Here is a 14,253-nt window from a genome sequence, read left to right as displayed (position 1 = left end):
TCTATCCTCCCAGGGGATTTGCAGGATCTTGTGGAGACTGCGCTGGTGGTACATCTCTAGCAACTTGAGGTGTCTACTGTACATGGTCCACATCTCTGAGCCACACAGGAGGGCGGGTATTACTACAGCCCTGTAGACCATGAGCTTGGTGCCAGATTTGAGGTCCTGATCTTCAAACACTCTTTTCCTCAGGCGACCAAAGGCTGCACTGGCGCACGGGAGGCAGTGTTGGATCTCGCCGTCGATGTCTGCTCTTGTTGATAATAGGCTCCTAAGATATGGGAAATGGTCCACGTTGTCCAGGGTCGCGCCGTGGATCTTGATGACTGGAGGGCAGTGCTGTGTGGCAGGGTCAGGTTGGTGGAGGACCTTTGTCTTACGGATGTTTAGCGTAAGGCCCATACTCTCGTATGCCTCGGTGAAAGTGTTGACAATGACTTAGAGTTCAGCCTCCAAATGTGCGCAAACGCAGGTGTCGTCCGTGTACTGGAACCAGTGACTCACCGTCTCTTCGGCCCGCTTGGAACCCATGGCACGTGGTGCGGGTAATAACGGCGGCCTTCCTGTCCTCTCCAGTGGCTCACCAAGAAGCAAGATGGAGCGGGGCGCAGCCAACAGAAGCGACCAGGACCCCAGTGGCTCCCACCCTTAACCTCCACACCGCGGGTCCCTCACCACCTCTCCTGAATGCGCTACTCGGCGCCGAGCTTACGGCTCACATTTCCCCGTAGGCAACTAGGCCCATACAGTAGAGCCTGGCCTCCGGTCGTCTCAGGCCCCCCTGCCACTGGGCCAAGGCCTCGCCTTACTAAAGCCTGTCAAAGTAGAAGTGGGCAGCCTGGGCCCAATCTGTGCAGGCGCTGGTCTCCCTGCTAAACCTGTGTCAGGCCAGACAGATGCCTAAAACAGGCGTGAGGCCAGTTTATATGTAAATTAGGGACCTAACGTTTGTTGTAGGACCCCATCCACAGTGAATTGATGATGAGCGGGTCAGGTGATTTTCTGATCATTGACTCCTAAACTAGAGGAAATGGTTGTTCCCTATTCACACTATCAGAACACTTCAGGGGAGAAATTCTCCTGGCCTGTGTTTCCCATTATCGCCTGCGGGGGCAGTAACGGGGCGGTCCGGGGTTCGCGACCTGGCACGGCAAATTCACTGACGTCCGTGAACCTCTCCGCCGATTTTGCGCTGGCGCTAACAATTACCGTCTCGGTCTCTCGCGCCCCGTAGATCGTGATGTCATCTGGAGCGCAGCGCCCCGTTACCGCCCTGGATGTAAAATTCGCTCCCGCCTCCCCCCCTCGCTACATCGCCGGGCGTCAATAATGGCAGCAGCAGGGGGCGCTGTCTCGGCGGCTGGCCCTGCGGGGAGCAGTAATTACAGGCAGCGGTGGTCAGGTAGGGCAACATTGGGTAACGATGGCCAAGCCCTCCGCTCTCTGAGCGTGAGCGAGGCTGTAACGGATGGCTCGCCAGTCTCCGGGCCCCACACAAATAATAATAAGGATGTTGCAAACCAGCATTGGCCCTTCCCTGTAAGTGAGGGAAGCAGCCGGTAACACGGAACATTGCTCAGCGCTCTGCCGCAAACGTCCCCTTTAGCATCCTAAGGCAAGTGGTTAGCGCCTGGTTAGCTCCACTTCCCTCTTGGATTACATGGGATATACGGCACAGAAACAGGCCATGCGGCCCAACCAGTCCATGCTGGCATTTATGCTCCACTCCTCCCGTCTTTCCTCATCTAAATCTATCAGCATAACCCTCTATTCCCTTCTCCATCATGTGTTTATCCAGCCTCCCCCTAAATGCATCGATACTATTCACCTCAACCACTCACTGTGGCAGCAAGTTCGACATTCTCACCACTCTCTGGGTAAAGAAGTTCCTTCTGAATTCCCGATTGGATTTATCGGTGACTATCTTATATTGATGGCCTCTAGTTATGCTCTTCCCCACAGTGGAAACATTCTCTCTGTATCCACTCGATCAAAACCTTTCATCATTTTAAAGACCTCTATTGATCATAATAAGCATAGAATGACTTGCTTCCACACTAGGAATAAGTTCTCAGGTGTCCATGAAGGTCCTGATGTTCCAGGTCCCGAACTTCATCTTAAACAGTGGAAGATGCCTGTGTGTGAGTTCTTTTAACGTGGGGTGGCCGTTGCACACCAGCCACCACACGGCTGGACAGAGCTAGGCCTTGGTCCAGTGGCAAGAGGTCCCAGACGACTGGAGACTTGCTCTGCTGCATGGGCCTAAAACAATAATATGCTTGAAAGAACCAAAAGATAATTTGGCCCATTTAAAAAAAAATGTAGGTGCATAAATCAGAAGGCTGTTCTTAATGAGTTAACTTTGCTCTGCTCAAACTCAGGGAAAATAGGAATGGCAATGACATTGGCTAATGCTGCAATATGGATTATTTTCACTGGACTTTTAATGTCAATACTTTCAACGTATCCCTGTTGTATTATATTAGATGTGGAGTGATAAAATCAAAGCTCCGTCTATTAGGTCACCCCTCAGCCTTCTTTTTTTTAAGAGAAAAGAGACCCAGCCTGTGCATCCTTTCCTGATAGGTATACCCTTGCATTTCTGGTATCATCCTTGTAAATCTTCTCTGCACCCTCTCCAGTGCCTCTATATCCTTTTTATAATTATGGCGACCAGAACTGTACGCAGTACTCTAAGTGTGGTCTAACCAAGGTTCGATTCAGATTTAGCATAACTTCCCTACTTTACAATTCTAAATCTCTAGAAATAAACCCTAGTGTTTGGTTTGCTTTTTACGGCCTTGCTAACCTGTGTTGCAACATTTAGTGATTTGTGTATTTGTATCCGAGATCCCTTTGTTCCTCTACCCCTCCCAGACTCACACCCTCCCAGTAATAAGTGACCTCCCTATTCTTCCCACCAAAATGTAATACCTCACATTTATCTGTGTTGAACTTTATTTGCCGATTATATGCCCATTCTGCAAGTTTATTAATGTCCTCCTGTAATTTGTTGCAGTTCTCCTCAGTATTGACTATCCCCCAATTTGGTGTCATCCGCAAATTTAGAAATTGTGTTTTTGATTCCAAAGTCTTAACCGTTAATATAAATTGTGAACAGTGGTCCCAGCACTGATCCTTGTGGAACACCATGACCCACCTTCTGCCACTGTGAATAGCTACCCTTTACCCCGATTCTCTGCTTTCTGCCTTAAAGCCAGCTAGTGATCCATTCTGCTACTTGTCCCCTGACTCCGCATTCTCTGACTTGGTTCATCAGTCTATTATGGGGTACCTTATCGAAGGCCTTTTGAAAATCTAGATAACTTACATCTACTGCATTACCCTTGTCTACTCTCTCTGTTACGTGTTCACAAAATGAGGTTGGTCAAGCAAGACTTTCCCTTTTGAAATCCACGCTGACTACTCATTATTATATTTTTGGTTTCTAGATGTTCTTCTTTTCAAAAGTTATCGCCCCAACTGAATTCCGAGCCCTTTGTCATTTTAAAAACCTTCAGATCACCTCTTAGTCTTCAATAAAAATAGACCCAGCCTCTCCTCATAGCTGCCGTCTCACATTCCCGGCTTCATCCTGGTCAATCTCTGCTCTGCACGGATTTAGGGGAAGAAATTGGGGTTTATTGTGCCTCTCGTTAGTGCCACGAACTTTTTGCCCGAGTGCGGGGCTGATAACGACTCCCGCTAAATTCCCCAGGGGTTTAACAGCGACGGTAATCATTAGCGTCCCGTTCCGTCGATGATGATGTTTTCACAGTGCGTAGCACCCCGTTTACATCCCGGAATAAAAATTGTCCCGTGCCCCATGAAGCTGCTTGGGGTGATGACGGGGTGGCAGGAAGTGGCAGCTCAGACCCTCCCCTTTAATGAAGGGGAGAACCCCCTCCCACGTGACAAAGCTACGCTGCCCAGTGCGCAGCGCTGCGTCTCGCTCCCAAACCCTCCACTCTGTTAGTGTCCCAGAGAGGAGGCGCAATTCCACTTCCTCTCGGGAGCAGTGACCCCGATTTGGAGAACGGGGTGTGACATCCACGCCTGCAGCAAAATGAACCCCTCATGGGTGTTGCCGCCCCCAGGTGGGGCAGAATGGAATTTCTCTGCCTTAATGTCCTTTCTATAATGGGGCTCCGAGAAAGTCCCGCCGTGCACTCACTGTGGCCAAACCTTAACAAAGAATTTAAATACAGCAGGTCTTATTGATAACAACAACAACTTGTATTTATATAGCACCTTTAACGTAGTAAAATGTCCCAAGGCACTTCACAGGAGCATTATAAAACAGAATTTGACACCAAGCCGCATAAGGGGAAATTAGGGCAGTTGACCAAAAGCTTAGTCAAAGAGGGAGATTTGAAGGAGCATCTTGAAGGAGGAGAGAGAGGTAGAGAGGCGGAGAGGTTTAGGGAGGGAGTTCCAGAGCTTAGGGCCCAGGCAACAGAAGGCACGGCCACCGATGGTGGAGCGATTATAATCAGGGATGCTCAGGAGGGCAGAATTAGAGGAGCGCAGACATCTCGGGGGGTTGTGGGGCTGGAGGAGATTACAGAGATAGGGAGGGGTGAGGCCATGGAACGATTTGTAAACAAGGATGAGAATTTTGAAATCGAGGCATTGCTTAACCGGGAGCTAATGTCGTTCAACGAGCACAGGGGGTGATGGGTGAGCGGGACTCGGTGCGAGTTGGGACACGGGGCAGACAAGTTTTGGATCACCTCAAGTTTATGTAGTCAAGTCTAGAGGTAACAAAGGCATGGATGAGGGTTTCAGCAGCAGATTAGCTGAGGCAGGGGCAGAGACGGGCGATGTTTCGGAGATGGAGATATTCGGTGATGGAGGATATGTGGTTGGAAGCTCATCTCGGGGTCAAATACGAGAGCAAGGATGAGAAGAGTCTGGTTCAGCCTCAGACTGTTGCCAGGGAGAGGGATGGAGTTTGTGGCAGGGACCGATGACAATGACTTTGGTCTTCTCAATATTTAATTGGAGGAAATATCTGTACATGCAGTATAAGCAGTGTGACAATTTACTGCGAGGGGGTGATGGTGAGGTACAGCTGACTGACTGCCATGTACATGTGGAGATTGATGCTGCCTGTATCATTATAAAAATGAATAAACAGATGATTCCATCGGGTTTTAAGTGAAGACCCAAAGTTATAAGATGAAACTCATTTCCAGCTATCTTTCTGTATCAAATACGTGTACAGCATGCTTGGTATTACTAAACAGATTCTACATAAATAATATGTTTCACCCTCGGGCTTTTATTCAGGTAGCCTCCCTCCAAACTTAAATAATGTCACAGTCCTTCCAGGATTTCTCTCCTTTTATCGAAGCGGCTCCCTGGTCGATCTTCTCTCCGACTCGCTCTCAGATTCCATTGCTGCCACAACCACCGAGAAAACCTCACAAACTGACCCTTAACCAGCAGTGATGATATGGTGTTGAGTGGTGATAGAGGGGGGAGAACAGACTGGTGAAGGGGTTTGTTGTCACTGGGAAGAGACGGAAGGGCCAAGCACTGGGATGCGGTCTGTGCTCCTAACTCTCTGTTTACCCCCTTGTTTCCCCCCATATAGGAGTACACCGTTGATGTGTTTTTCCGACAGAGCTGGAGGGACGAACGGCTGAAATTTAAAGGGCCCATGCGCATACTGCCGCTGAACAACCTTCTGGCCAGCAAGATCTGGACACCAGACACCTTCTTTCACAACGGCAAGAAATCAGTGGCACACAACATGACCACTCCAAACAAGCTGCTGAGGCTGGTGGACAATGGAACCCTCCTGTACACCATGAGGTAAAGGATTGCCCGCTGTTCCTGGCATTCAAACTCCAATCGCTCACATTATCTCCGCATAATGCTCAGTGACTATATCAGGGCCTGCTTATGTAATGCTGTAAATTCCACTGCTTAGTTGCATTGATCGAGTTAGGCCTGCACCTTTCAGTGTTATTCATTCCGAGGATGTGGGCGTCACTGGCAAGGCTGGCATTTATTGCCCATCGCCAGCTGGCCTGAGGAGCTGGGGGTGAAACATCTCCTCAAATGGCTGGGACCAGTTTCTGATACAACTGTGAGTCTAGCTGGATCACTTCAGAGGGCTGTTAAGGGTTAACCACACTGGTGTGGGTCTGGGCTCACACATCGGCCAGATGGGTAGGGGTGGCAAGTTTCCTTCCCTGAAGGACATCAGTGAACTAGTTGGGTTTTTACAACAATCTAGCAGCCTCATAGTCACTTTTACTGAGAACAGCTTTTCAGTCCCAGATATTTAATTGAATTCCAATTCCCAGTTTTCCGGATTACCAGTCATCGCCATCACCATCATCATCATCATAGGCAGTCCCTCGGGATCGAGGAAGACTTACTTCCACTCTTAGAATGAGTCCTCAGGTGGCTGAACAGTCCAATACGAGAACCACAATCTCTGTCACAGGTGGGACAGACAGTGGTTGAGGGAAGGGGTGGGTGGGACTGGTTTGCCGCATGCTCCTTCCACTACCTGCGCTTGGTTTCTGCATGCTCTCGGCGATGAGACTCAAGGTACTCAGCGCCCTCTCCAATGCACTTCCTCCACTTGGGCCATGGACTCCCAGGTGTCAGTGGGAATGTTGCACTTTATCAGGGAGGCTTTGAGCGTGTCCTTGTAACGTTTCCTCCTCCCACCTTGGGCTCGTTTGCCGTGAAGGAGCTCCGAGTAGAGTGCTTGCTTTGGGAGTCTCATGTCGAGTATGCGGACTATGTGGCCTGCCCAGCGGAGCTGATCAAGTGTGGTCAGTGCTTCGATGCTGGGGATGTTGGCCTGATCGAGGACGCTAACGTTTGTGCGTCTGTCCTCCCAGGGGATTTGCAGGATCTAATCCAGTATGATAACCACCACACATTCTGCCAACAGACTCTAAACCATTACTATTTATCACCTTACTCCTTTGCTCTACTCTTCCAAATGTAACAGCCCGTGCTGAGATCCTGAGCCACTGAGGTGGGCACATACCATCCCTTACCCTGACCTCCGCCAGTTGCTGAGGTTAGTGGTCGGACCATGGTTCTGTCCGCTGTTGTAACATAGGTGTTGACCCCGAATTTGAAATGACAGAGAAAGATCAGTAGCACCAACTGACACATGTAGGCTATTCAACCATGGAGAACCATTCTCAGCTGTACCTCATTCTAACTGCTGTACACCACGGTGATACAATTCTTTTAAATTATACAATTAAACCAAGTTCCCCCTTGTTAAAGGGGCATGGTAACTAGAAACTGTAAACTAACCAAAAATGTTTAAGAAAACCTAACAAATCAAATCAAAATTTGGTTGCCGGGAGTGATGATGCACTCCAGTCCCTCCAGTGCCCACCTCTCGCGGAAGGCCGCGAGCGTACCGGTGGACACCGCGTGCTCCATCTCCAGGGACACCCTGGCTCGGATGTAACCGCGGAAGAGAGGCAGGGAGTCAGGCTGAACGACCCCCTCGACCGCCCGCTGCCTGGACCGGTTGATGGCCCCCTTGGCCATGCCCAGGAGCAGTCCTACGAGGAGGCCCCCCAACCTGCCCGCTCCCCTCCGCACCGGGTGCCCAAAGATCAGGAGCGTGGGACTGAAGTGCAACCAGAAATTGAGGAGCAGCCCCTTCAAATATTGGAACAGGGGCTGCAACCTCACACACTGTACATATATATGGAACATGGACTCCTCCTCCGGGTGGCAAGATGGTGCACCATGGCGTGTCCGGACGGCAGACGAGGATGGCAAGGTGGAAAGTGTGCAAGAGCAGCCCGTACAGGAATCCCCTCCACGCAGAACTGAAAGGCACAGAGGGGATTTCCCAGAGCAGGCTCAAGTTGTGAGGTGCCAGCTCCCGAGGGAGGTTTCGGGGCTTGGCGCTGATGAGGAATTCCATCCGGACGGGGGTCAGTTCGGACGGCATTGCCCCACGTGCTTGAGCCTCCTCAACACACCTAACGGAGTCAGGGCCCAGTGCTGTTTTTAGCAACTCGATGGCATTGGCCGCGCACCAGACGTTGGACCAGGATAGGTGCTGCGCCAAATCACGGTGATATATCACTATACGTTTTAAAATTCTCATCCTCATGTTCAAATCCCTCCATGGCCTTGCCTTTCCATATCTCTATAACCTCCTGCAGCCCCACAACCCCCTGAGATCTCTGCGCTTCTCCAAATCTGGCCTCTAGTGCATTCTCGATTTTAATCGCCCCACCATTAGTGGCCGTGCCTTCAGCTGCCTGGGCCCCAAGCTCTGGAACTCCCTCCCTAAACCTTTCCATCTCGCTCCCTCTCCTTCCTCCTTTAAGACGCCCCTTAAAACAAAGCTCTTTGACCTACTTTTGGTCATCTGCCCTAATATCTCCTTGTTTGATTCGGTGTCAAATTCTATTTGATAATGCTTCTGGGAAGCACTTTGGGACGTTTTACTTCATTAAATGCAAGTTGTTTTTTTGTGTATATATGTTTGTATTTACATATGTTTACGTGATTGTTTTCATGTGTGTGTTTTAACCGCGTGTATATACATGTGTGCATTTTAACCGCGTGTGTATACATGTGTGTTTTAACCACATATGTATACGTGTGTGTGTTTAACCGCGTTTGTATACATGTGTGCATTTTAACCGCGTGTGTATACACGTGTGTTTTTACTGTGTGTGTATACATGTGTGTTTAACCACGTGTATACATGTGTGTGTTTTAACCATGCATATACATGTGTGTTTGAATCGTGTGTATACATGTATACATGTGGGTGTTTAACCGTGTGTGTATACATGTGTGTGCTTTAACCGCATGTGTATACACGTGTGTTTAACCATGTGTGTATACATGTGTGTGTTTAACCACATGTGTATACATGTGTGTTTTAACCGTGTGTGTATACATGTGTGTGCTTTAACCGCATGTGTATACACGTGTGTTTTAACCATGTGTGTATACATGTGTGCGTTTTAACCGCATGTGTCTACATGTGTGTGTTTTAACCACATGTGTTTTAACCGTGTGTGTATACATGTGTTTTAACCATGTGTATACATGTGTGTGTTTTAACCGCGTGTGTATACAAGTGTGTGTTTTAACCGCGTGTGTATACATGTGTGTTTTAACCGTGTGTGTATACATGTGTGTGCTTTAACCGCATGTGTATACACGTGTGTTTTAACCATGTGTGTATACATGTGTGCGTTTTAACCGCATGTGTCTACATGTGTGTGTTTTAACCACATGTGTTTTAACCGTGTGTGTATACATGTGTTTAACCATGTGTATACATGTGTGTGTTTTAACCGCGTGTGTATACAAGTGTGTGTTTTAACCGCGTGTGTATACATGTGTGTTTAACCGTGTATATACATGTGTGTTTTAACGATGTGTGTATACATGTGTGTTTTAACTATGTGTGTATACATGTATACATGTGTGTGTTTTAACTGTGTGTGTGTGTATAAATGTGTGTTTAACTATGTGTGCATGCATATGTGTTTTAACCATGTGTATACATGTGTATGTTTTTAACTGCATGTGTATACATGTGTGTTCTTTAACCGCGTGTGTATACATGTGTGTGGTTTAACCATGTGTATACATGTGTGTGTTTAACTGCATGTGTATACATGTGCGTTTTAACCGTGTGTATATACATGTGTGTTTTGACCATGTGTGTATACATGTGTGTTTAACCGTGTGTATACCTATGTGTGTTTTGACCATGTGTATACATGTGTGTTTTAACCATGTGTATACATGTGTGTGTTTTAACCGTGTGTGTACATCTAGTACAGAAGTGTAACGATTTCCCCAGATCTTGAAATCTTTGGACCAATTTAGTTGTGTTGTTGAATGTCTGAGAGAGACACTGGTGACCAAAGCTCTACAGTTAAAACACTAATTTGCACCTGTACAAATACTGCACACTTAGAGTGAAGCATCACGTATACCTGCTGACTGTGTGGTAACATCCCTGTACTATCTCTGTACCTCGACTAATGACAGGTACTGATAGCTGGAGTGAGAGAAAGCAAGAGAAAGCGAGTGAGAGGTACAGAGACAGAGAGACAGAAAGACAGAGACAGAGAGATAGAGAGTGAGAGACAGAGATAGAGAGGGCCACAGAGTCAGAGAGACAGAGAGAGACAGACAGTGAGAGAGAGACAGAGAGAGAGAGAGAGACAGAGAGAGAGAGACAGACTGAAAGAGATAGATAGAGATAGAGAGGGCCACAGAGTCAGAGAGACAGAGAGAGACAGACAGTAAGAGAGAGACAGAAAGAGAGAACCAGAGGCAGACAGAGAGCAAGACACAGAGAGAGAGACAGAGAGACACAGCGAGATAAAGAGACAGACAGTGAGAGAGAGACAGAAGGAGAGAGCCAGGGCCAGACAGAGAGAGACACAGTGAGACAGAGAGAGAGAGAGAGAGAGAGAGACAGACAGTGAGAGAGAGACAGAAAGAGAGAGCCAGGGACAGACAGAGAGAGACACAGTGAGAAACAGAGACAGAGAGAGACAGCCAGTGAGAGAGAGACAGAAAGAGAGAGCCAGGGACAGACAGAGAGAGAGAGAGAGACACACAGAGAGATAAAGAGACAGAAGGTGAGAGAGAGACAGAAAGAGAGAGCCAGGGACAGACAGAGAGAGACACAGTGAGACACAGAGAGAGATAGAGAGAGACAGACAGTGAGAGAGAGACAGAAAGAGAGAGCCAAAGAGAGATAGAGAGAAAGATATGGAGTAGAGGCTAGGACTAGCCTTTGATGCAGTGCACAGATTTAATCTGTTTTAAGTGATAATCAATACCTCTGCAGAGATTACTGAAGGAGTTTGTTCCTGTACAGTATTATTTACAGACTAAAGAACTGCAGTCAGTTAGACTGATGTTACACGTGCTGATCAACTGGCCCAATGATCGGATGTCCATCACACGACTGCACGCTATTTATTCACTGCCCCTGTCCCCACAGAATGTTTTAGTGCTGAGACAGAAGAGAAATGGACAGAGTAGTGAATGCTGCAGGATTCTATGCTGATGTAGTTCACGGCCTGCTCTGGGTCAGTCCACAGCCACCTGGACATCCAAACTGACCCTCACTCCCTGTGTCTCTGCGGTATACCTATCATCATTACCCTGGCCTGAACCCTCGAGTGAGCGAGGGAGCCTCTGGAGGGACATTCACTCAGGACCACTCCAGAAAGTGGATGAGGCTGGTTAGGACAGGAAGAGGCAGAATTGGAGAAACAGAATACAGTTTAGAATGGGAGTGTCAGCAGGGAAAGGGGCAGAGCAGGTGAGGGACAGGGGGCGTGTAGGGAGGAACACAGAGTCATGGGAATGGAAACAGGCAGTGAATAAACAGGGAGTTAAGACCAAGGGTAGCAATCATGTCAGGGAGAGCAAGAGAGCGGAGTGATCATGGTGCGGGAGAGGGAGGGGAGGGAGGAGAGTGGGAGACAGAAGGGGACAGGGAGTGCAGGAGAGGGGGCAGGGGGGAAGAAAGGAAGATAAAAGTGGGAAAGGACAGGGGAGGAGAAGGAAATGGAAGGAGAGAGTGGAGGGGAGGATAGAACAAGTGAAGGCCAGACACGATGATTTGCTGGTCCATGTGCCTGTTTTATTAGGCCCGAGCCAACTGAGCATGCTCATACCAAATCATGTGACAGCCCATGTGATCATACATTGCACTGCTTCCCCCTTAAAGAAATGTATGTATTTCCCTCTCAAATACAACAACACTATGGTCCCACCTCTCCCCGCACTACATATACCACACGACAAAAACTCCTGGCTTTTTTTCTTTTAAATGAACTACAAAACCAGTTTAATACACGTTGAACCTCCCTTATCAGGAACCACCCCTCGTCCGGAACCATTCCCTGCCACCGGGCAACACATGCGCAGAATTCCGACATGAACAAATTGAAGTCTTTCCTCGCTGACAACTCCCGCAATCGCTGGCCTGACCCCACAATCCACTGCCCCCTCCCCCCACCACCCCCCCAACCATCTCTCTGCTGCATTCTTAGCCCCCGGCCAACCAGCCCCGATATCCCCTTGCTCAGTACCTGAACCATCCAATTTAACCTGACCTCCCCTCGTCCGGAAAAATCCTTTATCCAGAACAGGCCAGATCCCGAGGGTTCCGGATAAAGGAGGTTCAACCTGTACCAGGTTTGTGGAGCCTCTCTGATTGCCACACCGAAGGTTTTGGTGTTAAAACAATATTCAGGCTTTCATTTTGGTTCTGAACTCAAAGGTGATCCTGTTTATATCTCGGACTTGTTTGAACCTGTATGTTTCACTTCAATCCACTTTGAGTGACTATCTACAAGAACCAGGAAATCATCATTTGCTTCCTCACATAAGTCTGCAGGCACTCTCTGAAAAGGGCTATTTGACCATGGCCCAGGGTGTAGTGGGGTTTTGGATGTTTTGTTTCTGCAATTTTGGCAAACGCTGCATTTTCTGAGAAGTGATTTAAGATCACTGTCCAATCACGGATATGAACAAAGCTTCTTGCAATTGATTTCATACTGACCATCCATGGATATTCAGTATGAGGTTTGGCCAGAATTCTATCTCTCAAAGAAGTAGGTACCTCTCTGTTTCCTCACTTGATATAACTGTGCTCACAAGACAATTCAGTATGATGGTTATGGGATGGTTTCAATTCTGTGTCCATACACTGATCAGTCCGTCCATTCAAGGTGTTTTCATGCACTATTTTCAGTACTGATTCCTTTTGAGACTCACCTGCTATCTCAGTTGCATTTACGGGAAAGTCTTAGTCAACTGCACCCAGTGTGAAAATTGCATCTTCACTCCCAACACACGAGTCCTGATGTGGCAACCTGGACAAGGCATCTGCCATTGAAGTACGATATTCAATTGTGTAGTCATATTGTGACAACACTATCCACCGTGCATTCTCAATGCGGCCATTGCAGGGATGGCAGATTTGGGAGCGGTTTGTGATTGGTTGTCAGGGTAAACTTTCTGCCGATCAGGAATAGGGAATTTCTTGATTCCAAACATTACGACGAGTGCTTCCTTTTTAATTCGCGCGTAGTTTCCTTCGCTCTTTGTGAGGGTTCGTGATTGCAACTGGTTTCTCCTGGCCATCATCCATTATGTGGCTTAAGGCAGCTCCCACACCATCGCTGGAAGCATCACACATTAACCGAAACTCGTGCTTTGTGCCGTACTGCACAAGTAGAGCATCGCTAGAGAGACTTCTCTTACAAACACCATAAACTTCCTGCGGCGCTTTCATCCACTTCCACAGGACATCCTCCTCGAGGAGCTCGTGCAATGGAGCTAATGGTCGCTAACTCAGGTCAAGAATGTGTGCAGTACTGGACCATTCCAAGGAAAGATCTGAACTCAGACACGTTCTGGGGCTTTGGAGCATTGATGACAGCATCAACCTTTTCCTTCACTGGTTGCAAGCCATTTGCATCAACTTTCAGACCCAGGTACACAACCTCGAGCTGCACAAAAGCGTATTTGCTCCTTTTTAATTTGACATTGTGGACATTCAAGCTTTGAAGCACTATATCTAACACTCCTCGATTTTCTTCCTCACTGCTTGTTGCGATCAGCACTTTGTCTTGATTGCATAAGCAATTTAGAACTCCTTGCAAAATCTTATCCATCGTAGCCTGGAAGATTTTACACTATACGGCAGCTTGGTGTATGAGTACAGACCCTTGTGAATGTTAATGGTGCGATATTGTTGACTCTCTTTGTCAACATTCAGCTAAGCGTAAATGTGTGATGGGTCAAGCTTGGAATAAACCTTTGACCCAGAGAGTGCAGCATACGAATCTTGTGATGTAGATAATGGGATCTGCTCATCGTTAGCTGTATGGCTCATAGTAATTTTGTTGTCATCACAGTACCGGACAGTTTTGCCAGCTTTGGGCATTACCACAATTGGTTAACCCATTCACTTCTGTCAGTTTATACGAGCACTCTGTTCTCTCTGAGCTTCGCTAGCTCATCCTCCATCTGACCTTTCAACGCATAGGGGACTGGCCTTGCCATACAACAGACAGGCTTCATGTTGGACTTGATGCGGATATATGCGTCATATTCAGTTTTGTGGTTGAATGGCCGCCACCAGACAAATTCAGCACGGGGGTTTTCTGCCGGTCCCCACTTGTGCCCCGCCACTGCCAAAAGGCTTTAAGTGTGTGCACCGCCGGGACCCCACCGCCTCCAGCA

At 48.0% G+C, this 14,253-nt stretch overlaps 1 protein-coding gene across 1 annotated transcript in view; it reads left to right on the top strand.

The window, feature by feature from the left end:
- LOC139266173 (gamma-aminobutyric acid receptor subunit alpha-3-like) overlaps nt 1–14,253 on the top strand; it is a 232,825-nt gene that overhangs the window by 145,494 nt on the left and 73,078 nt on the right. The window contains exon 4 of the mRNA XM_070884006.1: nt 5,600–5,820. Within this exon, the coding sequence (XP_070740107.1) occupies nt 5,600–5,820 (221 nt within the window). The remainder of the gene's footprint in view (nt 1–5,599; nt 5,821–14,253) is intronic.

This window comes from Pristiophorus japonicus, chromosome 6 (genome assembly GCF_044704955.1).
Source record: "Pristiophorus japonicus isolate sPriJap1 chromosome 6, sPriJap1.hap1, whole genome shotgun sequence".
NCBI classification, from domain to species: Eukaryota; Metazoa; Chordata; class Chondrichthyes; family Pristiophoridae; genus Pristiophorus; species Pristiophorus japonicus.
This window is presented reverse-complemented; position numbering and strand designations above follow the sequence as displayed.